The sequence below is a fragment of the Artibeus jamaicensis genome, unplaced genomic scaffold, assembly GCF_021234435.1.
Source record: "Artibeus jamaicensis isolate MK-2021 breed Jamaican fruit bat unplaced genomic scaffold, CSHL_Jam_final contig_233, whole genome shotgun sequence".
NCBI classification, from domain to species: domain Eukaryota; kingdom Metazoa; phylum Chordata; class Mammalia; order Chiroptera; family Phyllostomidae; genus Artibeus; species Artibeus jamaicensis.
Window position 1 is genome coordinate 49,030,655 of NW_026521486.1, and position 19,568 is coordinate 49,050,222.

The 19,568-nt window shown below is 49.8% G+C and overlaps 1 protein-coding gene and 1 pseudogene across 9 annotated transcripts in view; one reads left to right on the forward strand and one right to left on the reverse strand.

Moving 5' to 3' along the window:
- Positions 1-19,568, reverse strand: part of RACGAP1 (Rac GTPase activating protein 1) — a 63,526-nt gene that overhangs the window by 36,558 nt on the left and 7,400 nt on the right. The window contains exons 1-3 of one of the 9 annotated variants that reach the window (XM_053662070.1): positions 18,057-18,355; positions 17,498-17,689; positions 16,273-16,393 (exon numbers count right to left, since the gene is read on the reverse strand). The exons of 1 other annotated variant lie outside the window; for it this stretch is intronic. In XM_053662070.1, the coding sequence (XP_053518045.1) occupies positions 16,273-16,393; positions 17,498-17,594 (218 nt within the window). In that variant the 5' untranslated portion in view covers positions 17,595-17,689; positions 18,057-18,355. Of the gene's footprint in view, positions 1-2,040; positions 2,165-2,268; positions 2,301-2,321; positions 2,443-7,409; positions 7,660-16,272; positions 16,394-17,497; positions 17,690-18,052; positions 18,356-19,568 lie in introns of those variants that run through there. 7 more of the 9 variants (XM_037136444.2, XM_037136481.2, XM_037136448.2 and 4 more) reach the window with 7 other exon arrangements.
- LOC119041573 (ATP synthase membrane subunit K, mitochondrial-like) lies at positions 4,229-4,499 on the forward strand (annotated as a pseudogene).

Sequence of the window (19,568 nt, forward strand, 5' to 3'; positions counted from 1 at the left end):
TTAACTGCAGAGTATCCTGGAGGAAGTCTCTATCCTCTTCTCCCTCCCCCTACAAACAACATTATTAAGAGACCTATACATCATGTTTTTAGATGCACCAAGGGTGTTAAATATTGTAAGACATAGCAATGGAAGACTGCCTGAATTTTTCAGGAAGAGCTTTAATGAAAAACATTCTCATAAACATTACTAAATCCGGAGATTCCCAAGAAATCAACAATATAGGTTCTCTGCTGCCAAGGAAAACAGCATTCTTTTATATGAAAGCATTTCAGAACAACTGTCTTCCTCAAATGTCCAGCTCTTGCTTCACCATATCAAAAGCCTCTATACAACTGGCAGGCAGAAGGAGTACCTTGAAAACAAATGTTCTTATGAGCAAATCAATTGCAGAAAGAGTAAATAGACCGTCCTCAAGCCAACATGAATGAAGACTACAAAAAAGGGGCAAGCTGAATTATTTTTCAGAAAATTATTACGAGTTCAGTATACCAGGTTCTTCTTTTTCAACTGTGAATTCCCTTTATGAAGTCTTCTATTCTTCAACATCTAGTATACGTCTTACCAATTCATTGAAGCATTCTCTAACCATTTCAGTCCAAAATGATCTCTTCTAGCCCCGATGGGTGTGGCTCATTAGGTGGGGTACCATTCCGCAGAGCAAAAGGTCACTGCTGGTTCCGACTCCCAGTCAGAGCACACACCTGGGTTTCTACCAGTTGGAGGTCAGGTCTGCCAGGCCGCCAATTGAGGTTTTTCTCTCTCATCTATGTTTCTCTCCCTCCTTTCCCCTCTCTAAAAATATATAAAATCTTTTCCAAAAAATGATCTCTTCTTTATCTACAACATTCACTTGGCAAATATAAAACACTGCCTCGTATTGTTAATTTTCTATATTCAAAAAATTAATTTTTAATAGTGCAACTAAACCTCACCATCCTAAATAACTATACACACCTGCTTACCTAAACTTTGCCCATTATGCACTCATTTACTTCAGAGAATTGCAATCAAAGACTGTATTCTGCTCCCCCCCCCCCCCTTGCATGTTTCCATTAAGTTCCAAAGTTGATGAAGTTGTTTAACCTCTTCTGTGGACATTTAGGGAATTTCCAGTTTTTCAGTTACATGTGCCTAGATCCTCTTGCATGGTTACTCACACACCTCCTTTAGACTTCATTTCTCAGTGAAGTCTTTCCTAGTAATCCTATTTCAAATTGCGGGCTTCCCCAAGCCCCCAACAACTCTGCTTTATTTTGCTCCAAAGTGTTTACTCCATCTAACATACTTACATATTACCTTATTTATTTTGTTTATTGTTTGTCTCCCCAATAGTTTAAGTTCCAAGAAAGCAAAGATTTTTGTGAGTTCTGTTCATAATGCCCAGAACAGTGCCTGACACTCAGCAAATAATTAATACATAAATATTCACTGAATGAATTGAACATCACTGTAGACAGTGTTCCTTATATTTCCAAGGCTGGGATTACTATTTCAAGGTATAAAAAGTAAAAACCTCTTATAGCCCTTGATAAGTATTGCCAAAATATTTTCTAAAAGGTCTGTACTAAGGTACAGTGCTCTTAACAGTGTATAGGCCTATGAGATTCACCGCAGTCATCTTTTTCAGTTCTATCACTCCCAAATTACAAGCTCCTTTAAAACCAAAGAAGACTGTCTTGTACTTAACATTTTGCACTTAATAAATACTTGTTGAACGATTAAGCTATAGGAAAGGCGCTTTCTCATTACAGAGAATGACAATTCTTAAAAAAAAAAAAAAAGGCTTATCTTTCCACCCACCCCACATACCGCCTACGAAAGAAATCACGTGAAAGTGTGAAAGTAAGGCCTCGTTGTTACCTAGGATAAGAATTAGGACGGGAACGGCAAGATGTCTTTGCCTCTGCCAGCCTACTTAGACACACACAGCCCACAGGGAAGAGGAACTCCACTTTCAGGGGCTGCGGCCTCTCAAACACCAGGGTCTTTCCTGAGAAAAATCCCTGTTCTTCCGAAAAGGATGGGGGTGGCCCTTACCTAGGTGGTTTGGGGTGGCCCCTGCCCCGTTCGAGCCACCACCTCAAAAAGACGTCTTGTCTTGGCTTTCTACATAACACGGCGCCAAGGAAGAAACCCCCAACCCCCGACACCACCCATTCAGACAGCTCCCGCTCCGGACCCGGCCGAAGTCCCAGTGGAGGGGCCGCTTTCTCCCCTACACGCGCGGCGGCCACGGCTCGCCGCTTCCAACGCTCTCCCTCCTACCACAAATACAGCGCGAATGGAACGTCTTCTCGCAACCCCCAGGGCCCACTTACTCGGGGCCACCGAACCCCACCTGGTAGCCTTCCGCTTCCCTTCGCGCCGCCAACGGCAGAGCAGCACTGGACCGCCAGCTCTAGTTTGAAATCCTGCACCAACCAATCACAGAGAAATTTATTCCTCCCGCGCTGTCCCTCTGCGCTGCACATTAGGCCCAAGGAGGAGGGGCTGGGACGAAACTAAGCATGCGCATTCTCAACAGCGAAGCCAAGGGCGGCCATTTTGACTAAGGTCAACAGTCCGGTTTTCTTCCCCCGCCACGAACCCTTTCGAGACTTAGTCACCATGTTGACTAAGGGCAAGTGATAGTTCTTCAGAACAAATTCGTAGTCTCACTGTTTCCCCCAGACAGAGATGGAGGGCTCTTAGAAAGTATCAATTTAGTATCAGGTCTCGCTGTCGAATAGAGAGAAGTCTGGAAGGAGATAGAACAGTCACTAGCTCAAACCAAACTTACTGAGCTATAGTCGGTCTTCATTCATTGATGCATTCATCCAGGTTTTAATTTGACGTGGCATTTATTAAGTGCACCAAATTCGTAATGAGCACTCTACTAGGAATCAGAATAATAAAGATGATATGATCTTTGCTTTCCAGTAGCTGTGAATGAAGGAAACAGCTCGGGTAAACAAAAGTAAATACAAAATGAAAGTCCTATAATTCCATTTAAAAAACATTCATTTAGAACTTGGCATTGTGCTAGTATGGGACTTTCATTATTTTCTTCCAAGACCAACGGTGAGAAATACATTTTACATTACAACCAGCTATCACAGAACTCTGCTTATCCTTATTACATGTACTCTGAACTTTTCTATTCTCTTTCCCTCCCATCCTAGTTGTCCCTACTTCATTGAATTTATTAGTAAATAATGATTACCTACCCACAATTGGAAAAAATACTAGCTATAGCTCAGAAGAAATAGTGTGCTTTAAAGGAAAGATCACAGATTTTAAAAGCAGAAAGCTTGATTCCATTTAAACAAATACTAATGGAGCACTTTTGCGTAGCAGCAAACCACCAAACTGTCTGCATTATCACTTTTTTCCCCTTCTGTACATCCCTTTCTGCAACTTTAAAATAGAAATAATAGTACCATCCCTATTTCACAGGTTTATTCCCAGATAAAACAAGAAATTGTATGGAACACAATTAAAGTTTATACTTTGTTAGGTGTAATACAGATTGTTATTATTATTGTTAGGAAAGAGATGAAGAAAAGGAAATATTAACTATACATACAATATATTATCCCATTTAAACCTCCAACAACCCTCTGAGGTCAGGAGCATTAGCCTGTCGACTGCATTAGCCTGTCTCTCAGACATCTGTAGCAGTACAATGAAGTGAACACTAGGACAGAATTGTGTAAAGTGCTTTAGAAACAGACAAGGAAGCATTTAATCCTCTCTTGGGAGTGGGAGTGTTGGACAAGCCTGCAGAGACTTACTTGATATCTGAGCTGGGTCTTGATGTGTGAATAGAAATTTACCAGACAGAAAGGGGTGGCAAACTCCTGACAACTGGAAGATCATGTGACCTTTCAGGAATGAGTCACCGGTATATTTAATAAATATACAAGCAAATAATTTCCGAAGGTTTAGGGCTGTGAGGGAACATTTACTTCAACATGCAGGTGACATTGTGGGTTCAGTGAGTGTGACGCCTCTTAGGCAGCTCTGGCCTGAAGAGGGGAAGGAGAAGCTAGAAAATATGTTGGAAACAGACTAGGAAGGGATTGGACTTCACCCTGTAATAAGCACAATGACAAGACAAAGGGGCTTGGATTGACTGTGACTAGGCCTGCATTTTACACAGATCATATGCTCAGTATGGAGGATAGTCTAGAGACCGAAAAACCTAGGGTAGAAAAACCCTTGCTTAGATACGGAGGTAACCCAAATGCTGCTGATAGCTGGTGCACGGCAGGCTGAGGAGGAGCTGTGTGTGCTGATGGGCACAGCCTGCAGAATGTGTGCTTTCTGCAAGACTGAAATCGTGGAAGCTCCAGAAACTGATGCCCAATTCCATTTTACTGGTATCAAAAAATATTCCACTATTATACTCTCACAGGTAGAATGAATTATAGTCTGGGCATATATGGAGACATTGCTTTGTGGATTTCACATTGCAAATTAAGCTCTAAAAAACTCCAGCTTTGAAAGCAACATAAAGGATTTTAAATTGTACATCATCTATTAATTCCCATGCCTGGAGAAGCTAATGTCAACTCACCATGTGATATTCAATTTGTACAATAAGTTATGAACCTGGAAAAAAAGTTTTGGTACATGGATAAAATGGGATATTATTTGGCCATTAAAAAAAAGAATGAAATCTTACCATTTGCAACAGCATGGATGGACCTAGGGAGCATTATGCTAAGTGAAATAAGTCAGACAGAGGAAGACAAATACCATATGATTTCACTTATATGTGCAATCTAAAGAACAAAATAAATGAACAAGCAAAATAGAAGCAGACTCATTGATACAGAGAACAGACTGATGGCTGCCAGAGAGGAGGGAGGGCTGGAGGACTGGGTGAAAAAGGTGAAAAGATTAAGAAGCACAAATTGGGCCCTAGCTGGGTAGCTCAGTTGGTTAGAACATCATCCTGATATCCCAAGGATGTGGGTCAAATCCCTGTTCAGGGCACATACAAGAATCAACCAATGAATGCATAAATAAGCAGAACAACAAATCAATGTTTCTCTCATTCTCTCTCTTTCTCCCTCTATAAACTCAATACATTTTTTAAAAATTTAATAAAAAGAAGAAACACAAAATGATAGTTACAAAATAGTCACAGGGACATAAAGTACAGCATAGGGAATACAGTCAATAATATTGTAATAAGCATGTACAGTGCCATGTGAGGACTGGAAATATCGGTAGGGGCACTTCGTAAACTATGCGATTGTCCAACCACCCTGCCAGACACCTAAAACTGTGGTCAGCAGTTAGATATGAGCAGAGCAAGGACACTGGGCCAGGTACAGAAAGTCACCAGTACAGAAAGTCCCAGGTGCCTAGCAAACGTGCAAAACTGGGAAAACAAGGACCTCATTCCCAGGGTAACCTTTCCTCCCATAACACACCGCTGGTCATGCAGTTTAGACCCCCTGATCTTCCCTCCCCTGGCATGTCGCTAGTCATGCGGTAGACCCCTCAGAGGAGGAACAAGGAACTGGAGAGTGGCCTCATGCAACTGTCATGTGGGCCCTTGCATGGCCACTCCCTTAACCGTTAACCCTTAGGGATAACATCTAGGCCTAAGTTGTGTTTCTGCTCCACGCCCAGAAAAGCAGCAAAAACAGACAAGGGACACTAGACCGTTACTCTGACTTCAGGACCAGCTACACTAACCAATGACCCCCTGCCCTGGAGCTGACCAATTGGTCTTTTTTGGACCATGAAAGGGCAGCTGATGAATAGTCTACTGAGATCCTCCCCTGGGACCTCCCCTAAAATCTTCACCCTTAGAAACCCTTAACACGGAGGACCCAGCTTGAGCCGTCCCTCTCCGGAGCAGGCCTGCCCCTTCCCTACCCCCTCTCCTTCCCCCTTTCTCTCCTTCTCCTAAGCTCCAAGAGCCTTTCTTTTGCCTCTATAACTTGTTTCCTGAGCCCATTTCTTCTACAGCTCACTTCTACCTCTGTGACTTTCTAAACTTGTGTTTCTCTACATTTTTGTCTTAGCCAGAACTCAGGTACTGCATTGGCTGAACCAAGGTCCGGTCTGACCCCACTAGTCTAACACTCAATGCCATTCTCGCCACCAACAAAACTAATACAAACTCATGTGGAATGTAAACTGTAATTGAAAAATAAAATTTAAATTTAAAAATTGAAAGGTTTTTTCTTATCATTAGGGAGAGAGGATGAAAGCTGAATTAGGCCAGTGGCAGTAGGGATGGAAAGGAGGGGACAGACGGGATAATCAGTCATGAAATTAAATGGACTTATTAAATGATTGGACCTGGGGAAGAGGGAGAGAAGGGGCTGTAAAATGACTCAGTTTTCTCCCTCTCTCACTCCATATCCTATTATTGAGTGCAACTGCTACGTATTTCTTCTATGTGCCCACTTTTCTCCTTCCTAGTGGCACTACCCTTGTCCAATTTGGCAGTCCAAACCACCAAGAAAACTGTTTCCTCCCCATTTTCATTCACACCCTGAGTGATCTTTTTAAAGATGCGATTCTAATCATGCCTGTCTCTTGCTTAAAACCATTAATGACTTCAACTTCCTCTTCAACAAAGACCAAAATCCTTAATAGCGATCCCCTCACCTGACCCTCGCACCTGGAGCTGCACTTCCTGGAGCTGCACTTCCTGACCCTCTGGCATTTGCAGGTCTGGATCCTGCTACCTCTTCACCTGGTTAAATTCTACTCACCCTGCTAGGTAGCTTAAGTGTTTTCTACCTTTGGCAGGGAGTTCTCTGAGGCCTGCGGCCATGCCTTTCCAATAAGCTCTCCTAGCAAGCTGTTCTCCCCTTCATTCGTTGTCTTCCCTGTTCTTCCAGTTACCAGTCGTCTGGCCTTTCAAAAGTCATCTGTGCCTTTACTCACTCGCCCATCAAAGGAAATCCCAATAATACCTATTTCACAGAGTTGTTGAGAGGAAGAAATGAGATATCTATGTAAAGAATTTAGCACAGTTCCGGGCACACAGTAAGTGCTCAGTAAACATTCTTGCTTTTCTTTGCTGAACTATAAACTTCCAAAAAAGAAGAGTGTACTCCTTTTATTTACTGCTTATTTACTCTGCCATAAGTAGCCATTAGAGTAAGCGGAAGAGGTCAATGGTATAGCGGTAGCACTCCACCCCACCTCCCAATCCCTGCGTCCCACGTGACCAGTAGGGGGTTGGAAACACCGTTCACCCTACACCTCCCTCCAACCAAAGCGCCACCGAGCCCCCCCCCATTTCACTCGGCCCCCTTCCCTGCTGCACCAGCCTGGTAAGAAATGGGTACAGAAAAGGTAAGGGTTGGGGGGCTGTCGAAGTGTCTAACCCCCTCCTTCCCAAAGTATAAACGTATAGTTCTTTCGGTGGGAAGGCTTTCTTGGGGCTGCACCTGTAACGGGAAAAGCACGAGATGTGCTGCCAGAAACCACAGACTGGGTTCTCCGCTCCGCCACTTCTCGGAGGCGCGCTCCTGGCCTGGTGATTTAATCTCCCGGGTCTGGAGAGCCAGGCCCGCCGGGTGGTTCTGTGGCGCCAGCGAGGTAATGGCTGTAAAGGGCTTCTCTGCCGGAACGCGCCGTCGGAGGGGACGGTAGTCACGTCGCCAGCCGCCCCTCTGCCCGCGCGCGCGGGGAGGGCCGCCCGCGACCCCGCTCCTGCCGCCCGCGGTGCCGCCGCCTCGCGCCGCCAGCCGCTAATGGGATTTATGCTAATGGGGGACGCGGGTGACCGCCCGAGCGCGCAGCGCCCGCCGCCGCGCGCCCCCCGCCCCGCTCCAGGGGCCCGCCGCTGGCCCGGCAGCCGCCGCGGACTCGCGGTCCGTCCCCGGGAAGTGGGGAAGGCCCGGCGGGGCGGGGCGTGGGGGGTGCCGGGCCGCGGTCCGTCTGGTCACCGCCCAAGGTTCCTCTTCATTCCCACCCCCAACACACGCGCCGTGGTTTCTCTCTCCCGGGCCCGTCGCGTTTGTCTCCGTCTCCAGAGATCTCACTCCCTACCTCCATTCAAGAACTACTGTCTCCTTGGTCAGTTCAACCAAGACGTTTTGACCACTGCTGCGTTCCAGGCTGAGCTGGAAGGGCGTGGTGTGGGACAAACAGCAGTGTGCCGGGGTGCGGACTGTGTTCTGCGGGTTGAGAGAGACCCCGCTTCCGCCTTGGAATCTGGACCGTCTACCTGGACGAAGAGGCGTTTGAGCTTTGAAGGATGGGGAGGAGCGTGGGGAGTAAAGTAGTCAGGAAATAAAAAGGAGAAAATCCAGAGTGGCTGAAGTGCAGGGTCCTGATTAGAGGGAAGGGGGAAGACTGGAAGAAATTTTGAGGCCATAGTGTGTCAGACCTTGAATACGAACCCAAATAAGTTTAATTTAATTTTCGGGGCACTAGTGAACCATTGAAGGCTTTTGAGCAAAATGGCAGGCCTGTACTTTTTATTTCTCTAAGAAGGTAAGAAAGCTTACTGGTTAAGTGCACGGGCTCTGAAGTTCTGGGGACCCTGGTTCCAGGTCTACTTCCATCACTCATGACCTGTGTGATGGGCACCTTGGCTTCTCTGTGCCCTCATGCCCCTGTCTGTTAAATGCGGGTGGTGATTACAGCGTGAAGGGCTGTTGGGGAGATGAAATGGGATGTAAGTAGTAGTAGTTACTTTGTGTCTGTCTTCCTGTCTCTTTCCTCGCTTCTGACGATCCTTTTCCCTCTCCCCCCAAAAACAAAACACCCCAAATCCGTGGTTTCCCCACTTCATGCCTAGGAATTACCCTCTCACAATGAGTAAAGTGTTGGAACCAATCAGGCTCTGACAGAACAAAGTCCCCCTCAGAAACACACCTGTGCCTCTCCCAGATGCCCAGGCTCTGAGGAGCCTTGCTTGAGGGAGGGGGTGTAGTTATGGAGGAATGAACTCCTCTCCACCAGACTCCAGCCTCATTCAAAAGAGGCCACAGCTCATCCATCCCCACCTCCTCCCATCTCTGTCAACACCCCTGGCCTTCAGGAGGTCCCAGCCCTATGCCAGCGGTTCTCAAACATCGAGGTACACCAGAATCCCCTAAGGGCTCTTATTAAAGCACAGATTGGCATGCCCCACTGATTTAGAGTTTCTGATTCAGTAGGTCTTTGGTGGGGCCTGAGAATTTGCATCTCTAACACATTTCCAGGTGATGCTGATGCTACTGATCTGGGGACCACACTGGAGACCCCACTGCTTTATAATAGCTATTGAAAGGCTGCATCCAAGAAGGTGACATATTCTTGTCAACCCCTTCTCAAGCCCTGCTGCTTACGTGCATCCAAAAATGTGGATCCGAAGCTTAAACTCATGAAGAATAAGGCTCAGGGACTTTCTAAAAACTTCCCAGGTGATTCTGAGGTGCAAACAGGTTTGGGACCCATTAGCCTCCTATTGCCCTCACTCTCCCCTGCACACTCCTGTGTTCCCTCCTCATTGTGCCCACCTCAGCTAACCCTGCTCCAAGCAAGAGCCACTGCCTGCCTGCATTTTACTCAGAGGATGAATGGCTACTCTGGGTTCAAGGTGGCTGGGACTATAGAGAGACAGTTTTGAGAGGAGGGAGAGGAAAGTTGCTAATTCTTTTTTTTAAAAGACCAGAAGTGTAAGTAAATTGTAGCAAGTAACACTTCTGTTCATCCTCAAAGTCAAGTCAAGAGCCAGTTCTCAGAGGAGTCAGACCTGGGGTCAAATGTGGGCTCTCCCCTACTCTGTTCAACTTCCGTTCCCTCCAGTGTTAAATGAGAATAATGAAACCTACTTCACAGAGCTGATTTTAGGATTTAAAATGAGATTATGGATGCAGAGTTCCCTTCCCCAATTACTTTCAATTTACCTGGAACTTCCGTACACATTTCATGAGATTCTCCCAACTGTCCTGTGGGGAAGAAAAGCATCATTCCCACAGAGAGGGGAATGTCGACTTCTAGTTCCCTCCATTTTACAGAGGAGAAGGCAGAGCCTTAGAGAAGTTAAATGACTTGCCTAGAGCCTGTACAATCTGGGCATTGTGTGTGTGTGTGTTGGGGGGTGCATAGATAGGGCTTGAAGCAGAGCTGGTTGCTCTCCACTCATCCCTGTTTGTTCTTTTGCCCTTAGGTCCCTTTTGCAGCTTTTCTAGGTGTCATTTACCCAAATCGAAATGAGAAGAAGACAGGATGGGGGCTCTCTGCACCTCTCAGAGATGGTCCTGTTCTCCTTCCCCAAACACTCAGCCTGCAACTCTTCTGTTTAGGCCCCTGTAGGGTTGATGGTGGTCCCTGTGGCAAATATCCACCTAAATTCAAATTCTGGTGCAACCCCTCGCTACCTGTGTGCATTCAAACCAATCTCTTCCCTTTCCTAGGCCTGTATCCTCATCTGTGTCTTGAGGAGTGGTTCGAATGTGTGGTTCCCAAAGTGCAGCAGCCTTGAAGTGATCACAGGAGATTCAGCCCTGGCTCCGTAGAAACTATAAGTAATCCATCTGTGTGTAACAGATTGACGTGTAAATGTGATTGCTGGGGGATGAATAAAATACCAGTGAATTTTAATGATGTGATCTAGAATGCAGTCGTTATGGGTTTCCTCAATCAACAGCTATCAAAAAAAAAAAATCTTTGGAACTGAAAAGGTTGGAAAGGTCTCTTGGAAATGCCCCCTGAGGCCTCTTACAGCTGCCCCGGAGCCTTGGTGTTACGCCACTAGGGGGCGCTGCAGCCCTGTGCAATGTGGAAACTGAGGCCATTGGGCAAGAAGGCTGCTCCTCCCTGGAGAGGGCGGGCCAAGGTTCCAGTCCTGGGTGTGTTGATCACAGCTGGGACCTGTTACATAGAAGGCCCTGTAAAAGAAATGTATCTCCAGAGCTGGGGGAGGTGAGGGACCCAGAAGGGACAGTGACCTGTCCCAGGTCACTCAGCACTGTGCATACACCTGTGTGTATCTAGTAGTGAATGGTAATTCCCATCTGGTTGGACCTTGATCTCCAGTTCCTGGCCTGCCTTGTAGAAAGTCGCTCGCACTTCACCAGCTATCCTCAGGCATGGGAAAGGGAACGAGGGAAGAAAAGCTACCAAACATGCCACGATGCCATCCCAAGCGAGTGGCTTTGGCACGAACCTCGGGAGTACAGGGAGCAGACGGAGACCTGTGGAGGAAGGGGAGTCTTTCTGAGGGTGAAGCTGGTGACAAAGGAGGAGGAAGGGCAGTCCAGGCAGGGCGTTCTGTCTAGAAGGGAAATAATTATGAAAGGCCCCATGCTCAGATGCGGGCCTGGAGGCAGCAGCTGCTGGCCGGAGGGGAGGCAGGCGAGGCCACGCCCTCTCTCCACTCTCTTGGAGAGAGGTGCCCCCTCACTCACCCCTAATCCAGCAGAACCCTAGGCGGACCTCTGACCCAGTTCCACCTCTTCAGTCACCAGTTTCTCCCTGGCAAGGGCCAGAGAACCTCAGGGAGAGAAGTGGGCTCCCACACATACATTCCAGAGGCCCTATCACATTCATAAACTGTCAGGATCCCGAAAACTTTGCAGCCCCATCTGAAGGAGCATCCGGACTGACAGTTGCTCACCACAGTGGGACACTGGGACCCTAGGACAAACAGACATACAGACACATATACACAGGGGTCCCTCCAAGTTCCTCACACCACAGCCCTGGGCACCCCGCTCCTCTGCCTGCCTCACTCCTCTAGATGTGCCACGCCCTTCTCCTCCCTGGCCAGGCTCCACTCATCTGTGTCCTTCTCATGGACCCCCAGCTGTCTCTGAGCATCAAATCCTTCCCACAATCACCCTGCCTTACGCAGCCCCTCTCCCTTCTGCCTGGGTTCTGGGCACCAGCCTGCCCCCCAAAATGAGTGCCTCCCAAACCCTGCTTCTCCCATTCCCCTAAACCTCTGGACCTTCCGAGATGCTTTTCGGAGGTTTGCCAAGCCTGAGGGCTCATCAAAGCAGGAAAGGCCAGCAGGAGAGGCAGCCAGAGGAGCGGGGGCGTTCATATTGGCAAGGCTTCTCTGAGCAGCAGAGTGGACAGCAGGACAGGCGGGGCAGGCCAGTCACTCCGGAGAGGGTGGGTACACCCGGCCTTCCCCCATCTCTACAGGACTGCCTCCCAAGCACCCCACCCCCCACTCCACCGCCAAGTCTGTCTGTGCTGCAGAGGCCTGTTTCCTTGGGGCCAAACTAGCTTCTCCATTGCCCACCAAGCCTTGTGCTTTCAAAGGGGGACCCTCAGTCATGGGGTCCCCCAGAGGTCTCCAAATTCTGCAGTCTCTTTTAGCCTTCTAGAGACAAAGCCACAGCAAATCTAGGGTCGCCGCAGCTGCCCCTTTTGTAGCCCAACCCCTGCACTTCCCTCCCACCTGGGTGCATCCCTCCGCCTCCTTCAAGCCTTCAAGGCTGGGAGGGAGGTCAGAATGTAGCCCATCCTGGCAAAATGAGAAAAGATTAGAGCAATACATTTGCTGTCAGAGGCAATAAGACTGCCCGAGCAGGGGAGGAGGAATATTTGATTTCGGGCTCTCAGGGGGTCTTGATGGAGGAGCACTAGCAGCCTGCAGCCCCAGGCCTGACCAAGTGGGGAGGGCTGGTCCCCGCCCCAGCCAACCGGGAACCCTGGTGTCCCAGCCTCCCATCTCCAACCAACCCCTCCCCAGTCACCCGCAGGGTTCCAGCTCTCTCCTCCCTCCCCTGCCATCGTTTCTCCCTCCCCACTGCCAAACTTGTTTCTCTAAAGCAATTTTTCTACCCGGTGCAGGCTGATGGAGCAGAAAGAACACAGCTCTAGGGGCTGGGGAGAAGGCCTGGGTTCTAACCACCCCCCTACTGCGTCCAAGCCGAGGGACTTCATGCAAGTCACTGAGCCTCTCAGAGCTTTAAGGCAGTGTGGGCTCGGGGGACAAGATGGCATTTGGCATCCTGAGACCTGGGGTCAGCTCCCCACTCACTGCTTCAGTGGTCTTGGGCAACATCACTTAACCTCTCTGAGGTGCCGTTTATTCACCTGCAGGGTGGGGTGAAGCAATAATGGGGCCCACGTCCCAGTGTTTGGTGAGGATAAACAAAGCTGGGGATATGAACTCCGTAAACAGTTGTGAGGATGGCATCGTCTCTTTGTTATGTGGAATTCATGGCATGCTCCCCGGCTGAAGGGTGAGCCTAAGCTTCATCCGGGAGCCCCAGAGGGTTCCTTCTGGCCCTGGGATCCTAGGTCTGGGCTCTGTCCTCCCCACGTGGTGGAGGACATGGTCTCGGGGGAAAGGCAGGTGAGGTGATTTCTCAGTCACACAGGTCTAAACTGAGGAGTCAACTCTCCTGGACCAATCCCAAAAGACATTCTCAAGTGAGAGTTTTCAGAAGCAGCTGATCGATAATAGTGTCTCCTCCATAACTCTTCCTACCAATGTGTCCACACGTAAAGGGCGCACCCTTCTTGGATGACCTTCCGTCTAGCCTCCAGGTGAATGACAAGGTGCTGGATAGAAGAAGGTGAGGAGAGGGTGGAAGATAGAGTTAACACGTGTTTCCAGGCTGCCATGTGCCCGGAAACACATGCAGTGTTTCTCAGATGATATCTGGTCTATACAACAGCCTGAGAGGTAGGTATGATTGACAGAGAGGTTGAATAATTTGCCTATTGTTAGCAGTTGCAAAGAATTGTGACTCAGGTCGGCTGGATCCCATCATTCCTCATTGCCTCCCACTGGAGCAGAAGGCTCAAGCCTTCAGTTCCAGACCCGGCTCCCTGCGGCAGAGCTGGGACACTGGGCAGGGCTGCACCGCCCAGCCAGCTGAACGCAGAGAATGCTTTGGAAAGTGTGGAGCCCTGAACAAATGCACTGCACCTCCATGTGCATCTTTTCTGGTTCCGACCTCATTTCCCACCACTCCCTGGCACGGTCCCTCCCTCTGGCCAGCTCTCCTCACTTCATTTTCTCCCTGGCACCTCAAGCTGACTCATGTGTCCCCTCCCCCTCTGCCTATCCAGATATCACAGATCCTTTGAGGACTAGATTAGGACCCCTCCTCCATGCAGTCCTCCTTACTACCCAAAGTGGCAACGAGCATAGATTTCCTGGACTTTCTAGTCACTTTTTATAAATGTATCCTGATTCCCCAGCTGATTCTTAGGGGCTTGGACTATGTCCCCCAGCTCTGATATCCCACATACGGCCTGGCGCAGGCTGTACATTAGAAAGACCCCCGCAGCCGAGGTGACGTGGGTGCTCACGGGACAGCCCATGTTTAGGTTTAGAGTGGAGGTGGGGACGGTGGGGACAGTGATGATGGCTGTAGTGGGAGTTTGGGGGCTTGGTGACGGTAGTTGTGAGGGTGGCGGGTGGTAATGATGGTGACAGTGGTGATGATAGTGGTGGTGGGGATGGTGGTTGTATCGATTATCCATTGCTGCATAACAAATTACCCCAAAACTCAATGGCTCAAAGCAACACATTTGTTATGTCGTGGTTCTCAGGGCTGGGGATCCAGGGACAGCAAGGCTGCGATCTCCCCTCAGTCTCCCCAGGAGGGGGATCTGTTTCCGAGCTCACATAAAGGGTTGTTTGCAGGATTCAGTTCTCTGGGCTCCTGGACCTTGCTGGGCATCGTTCCTTGCCATGTGGGCCTCTCCACGGGGCGGCTGGCTTTCCCCAGTGCAGGCGAGAGGGAATCCAAGATGGAAGTCACCGTGTCTTTATAGCCTAATCTTGGTGTAACGTCCCATCACCGCTGCTGAATGGCATGCACTAGAGGTGAGGGGCAGGGGTATGCTAGGGCTGGAATATCAGGAGGCAAAGGTCACCTTCGAGGCTGCCTACCCCAAGTGCGATGGGGGCGGTGATGTGGGGGAGCAGAGTTGAAGAGTGAGATTGGATCAGGGAAGGGGGGTATCTGGGAATGAAAATATTGGTGTCCATGTTGGAATTGAAAAGCAGTTTCTCCAAACTAGATCTGAGCAGAGCAATCCAGCCGACTCAAGCCAGATACACAGGACCCACCCTCCTCCACCATTACCCAGCCCCCCCCCCCCATTTCTGGTCCAGATCTGTATCCATTCCCCTGGCATCCTCCTTCCCCATTACTTTCTTTGCCAATCACCCCCATCTTAGGCTGATGCTCTCCTTTAGGCAATTAATGAGCTAAGAAGTCGCCAAATGGAGAGCAATTACCACCTGCAGTCACAGGGAGGAGGGAGAAGAGAGTGGTCAGAGGCCCAGGGGAGACCCAGAGGTGCTGCCAGTTTGGAGGCTGGGCTCTGGTTCTTTCAAGTTGGTTAAAGGCATCCTCCTGAACTTGGTCTTCAACTACACATCCCCAGGGCACACTGCCTCGCTCTCCGTTCCTCACACAGGCCAGACGGCTTCGTTGAGCCTGGGATCCCATCTTCTAGTGTCTGTCCCCCTGCCTCCATCTCTTGAACCTGTTATCCCTTAAAATCTCCCAAACATCACCCTTGTTCCCTTAAGTGCAGACAGGATTCATCTTTCCTGATGCCTCATATCCTCAATAACCATCACCAAGTCCCCTAATCCTACCCCAAGGCCAGGGCTTTTAGGTCTGCCAAGCCAAAATAAAGCCCACTTTATCTGGAAAAGTCTCTAGGCAGCCAGGTGGTGTTAGATGTCACGGGTCCAAGTCCTCTGGCCGTAGGATCACCAGGTTGAGTGACAGGTGACAGGGGTACAATGTATTAGATTGGGTGTCAGGAGACAAGGATTCTAATCCCAGCTTTGTCACTCACTCATCTTGCCACTTCTGCTCTTTGGCCTCATCCACTTGGTGGTGGCAGCTGGAGTAGAGGGGTAGGAAGAGGACCTCTGAAGACCCTGGCAGCGCTCGGCTTCTCTGGTTCTGATTCCCACCAGAAGGGTGGCAGCCAAGAGCAAGGCGAGAGCTGCGCTAACTGGCTGATGGCCACGCAGCCACTGCGAGAGTAGCATCTCTGTTTGCAGAGAATAGTCAAACGAAGTCACGGGGAACGCCTCTGTTCTGCGACTTGTAGGAACCCAGGTGCCCCCCTAACCTTCCTTTCCTGCATCTGCCCAGGCCCACCACCCCCAGGTGTGTGACCTTAGAATCCAATAGCGTCCCCTCTGGCCCCTTGTCAGCACACCCAGGCCGTCACCCTCTGCCAATTCTGTCTAAGATATCACACACCTCTTGTGTTTCCTTTCTCCCTCCCAACACACCCATACCACCCCCACTTGGGACCTTTACCTCCCCTCTCTTGGACCTCCCTAAAACTTCCCTACTCCCCCGGTCCACACGACACCTCTCTCTCCAGGTTCTTCTTTTGACCAGTCTTTCTCGGTTCCCTTCGTCCTCCAGCCTCCTTTCGTGCCTCCTCTCCTCTGGGTGAACTCCCCGAGGTTTTGTCCTTGGCCACCTCAGAACTGTAACATAACAACAAAAGCAAAACAACTAGGATTTAATGGTGCTTTTGTGGTACAAAGGACCTTCACATGTATTACCACGTGATTCTATCAGGTAAACTATTCTCTCCCATTTAATAGAAGTTAATTTCTCCTTAATGGAGTCTCTGAAAACTGTCCTTCCCTATTGTATTTCCATTGCCACTGTGCTAATTCAAGCCCTTTATGCCTCATCTTAGATCCTTGCTTCAGCGCCCTCGCTCACAATAGCGCAGGTCTTAGCCGATGACAAGGCAAGGAGGTACGTCATTCCAGTTAACCAATTGACCAAGGGCTTTAGACTTAAGTGAACCAGACCAGGCCTCACTCAGCACAGTGGGCTGTGCTGCAAAGATAAGGCACTCAGAACTGGAGTCATTTGGGGGAAAAGATTAGGGTCACACAAAAATTCAGAACCTATGATTGGTCCAAATGTAAAAAGGAGAGTTCCTGATAAAATAGGCAAAGGAAGGGCTGCATAATGAAGTCCAGGGGACTCCACTGGGAAGCTCCACCTGCCAGGACCTTGGGGTCCCAGCCCAAGGTGTCTCTGGTCACCCCAGTCTGCAGCCCAGCCTGCTACAGCAGGTAAACTCAACTCTCGAGTTTCAGAAAAATACTGTCTGAGGAAGAAAAGAGAGTAAGGAGAAAACCATGTCAGAGATACAGGACAAAAGATGCTTAAATTCACGATGCTATTTTAAAATGGGCTTTTGGGGGCTATCATTGTAATATTGTTTATTTTGTCTGCTTTGCAGGATGTTTAAAGCTCTTAAGAAAACCTGATTTATGAAGTTTAATTGATTTCATTTGCAATCAATGTTTAAATATTTGAGGAGATATAATTTGCTAAATTCATAAGTTGTTGATTTATTGGTTGTATAAGTAATATGAGAATATTTAGGGAAATGTTAATTAAAGATTAATACATTGAACATCAAAGTAGAAAAAATAGTATTTCTCTCCATGCCCCAAAGTAACTGAGAAATTAAAGAATTTATTATCCTGAACCTTCCATTTGTGATTTCTGCTGTCTTTAATGAATTCTCCTTCTGTTTCCAACACCTCCGTGCCCCGTTTTCTCACCTGTAAGATGGGATGATAATATCACCCACCAAGAGGGTGGTTGTGGGAGTGGGATGAGGAATTTCCTTCCCCGGTGCTTAGAGGACACCCAGCACATGAACCCCCACCAACGCTGGCCTCTGTGTCTTCCCTCAGCACCACTTCGATCACGCCAGCTCCTGCTTACAGTTCTTCGTTTGCTCCCCAATAACCCTGGACAAAGGCAAGTTCATCCACATGATGTCAGGAGTCTTTCCGTCCTCACCTCCGCCTGCCTCCTGGCCTTGACCCTTGCTGTTTCCCCTCACCCACCAGGAAGACAAAATTACTCTTTGTTTCACACTGGTCCTGTATTGTCATTTCTTCCACACTTTTCTCCTCCTGAAGTGCCTTCCTTCTCTCCCATGCCATTACAAGCCAATCCAAACCTCCACCTATCCTTCAAACCCCAGCTCCAATGCTTCATCCTCCAAGATGCTTTCCTGGTCGTTGTCAACTCTCTCCCTCTCTGGAGCCCTTTATTGGTATCTCTTTCCTGACCAGCATCTCATTTTGTCTCCCGTCAGAGCCAATTACCTACGTGTCTGGTCACCCCAAATGGGCCATCAGCTCCTTGAAGGCATGGCTCACTTCTGGTTGGTCTTGGGGAGCGCGCATTTGCCCCGCCCGCGTCCTGAAGCGTAATGGGTGCTCAGCTAACAGGTGGTCGATTCCTTCAGCTCTGGGTGGCTGTGTCATCTGAGCGGAAGCATCGGGGACCTGCAGGCTCCCCAGGCCCGCGGCCCCGCCCTCGCTGGCCCAGGAAACCGAGGGAGCCGGCAGTGTGCGTGTGCCGGCCCGCGGGGCAGACGGGAGGACGGCAGAGCCAGATTCCGGGAGCGTGTGGAGCTTCTGCTCAGCTCATCAGCGCTCCCCCAGCTACTCGGCCCCACCGCCAGTCAATGTTTTTTCAGACACTTCTGCGCCAGGCCCCGTGTGAGGTGTGGCAGACACCCATGCCACTCCCTGGGGAGTGAGTCCACGTGCTGGGAGCTCCTGTGTGTACACATACATGTGCCCACGTGTTCGCCCCCCAGGGCCCGGCTCCTGACAGGCTGAGCGTCTGTGAGCCCAGGCTGAGAGGGCCGCCTTTTACCCTGTTTTCAAACAACTCCCCTTCCTGCGCCAGCGCCGCTGCTTCTCCCGTCTGTCTGCCCCTCGCCGCCTCCTCCCTCTGTTGGGGCTGCCGCCGATGATGAAATTTGGCTCGCAACACCCCTTCCACCCCTTTCTGCAGGCCCGGGAGAGGATTAAGCCGCTGGAGTCTGAAATCGGAAAGATCCCAGCTTCTGCTCCCCGGCACATCCCCACGCCCCCTCCCCTCCCCGCCCATGCAAAACCAGAAAATTAATCTCCCCTTCTGCCTGTGATATGGCGGGCTGCATTACAAGCTGGGCGTCGAGATAAAGCGGGGAGCCGCGGGACAGCAGCCCAGCGCAGGGGCCCCGGGTGGGGCCGGCCTGGGAGATAAGGGCCTCCCAGCTCCATGAATTATTCACCGGCCCTGCCTCCTCTGGCTCAGAGGCCGCTGAGATTATGCCTTCCAGAGGGGCCTGGGAAAGGTTGGAGGAGTGTCCACACGGGAAGGTAGGGGCTGTAGAGGCGTCCACAGTGGGGAGAGTTAGGAGAAGGGAGGACTGTGCTTAGCTTGGGGGACAGCTCAGAGACACTGCAGGGCCAACTGATGCAGAGGAAGGACTGTGTCCCCAAGCCTGTGGAACCCCTAGAGCCAGCCATGCCCTCCAGGGTGCTTCTCATTTAGTCCACTCACTGAACACTATTGAGCAGCTGCAATCGCCAGGCTCTGGCCAGCGTCTGGCATCCTGGAGCTGGAGACGCAGCCGCTGCCCTCAAAGTGCACCGACAGTGCGGGAGGGGCACGGTCTACTCCTGGGGTCGGCCTGGTCCGCAGCCCTTCTTCCTTCCTCTAGAGGTCAGGGCAGCTGCTGCCCGTGCTGGGGGAGCGCCCTGCCTAGGGCGGGTGTGCAAGGGAGGACAGAGGACAGACCTGCTCCCGGGGCAGCCAGAGCCCACAAAACAGAGAAGACCAGAG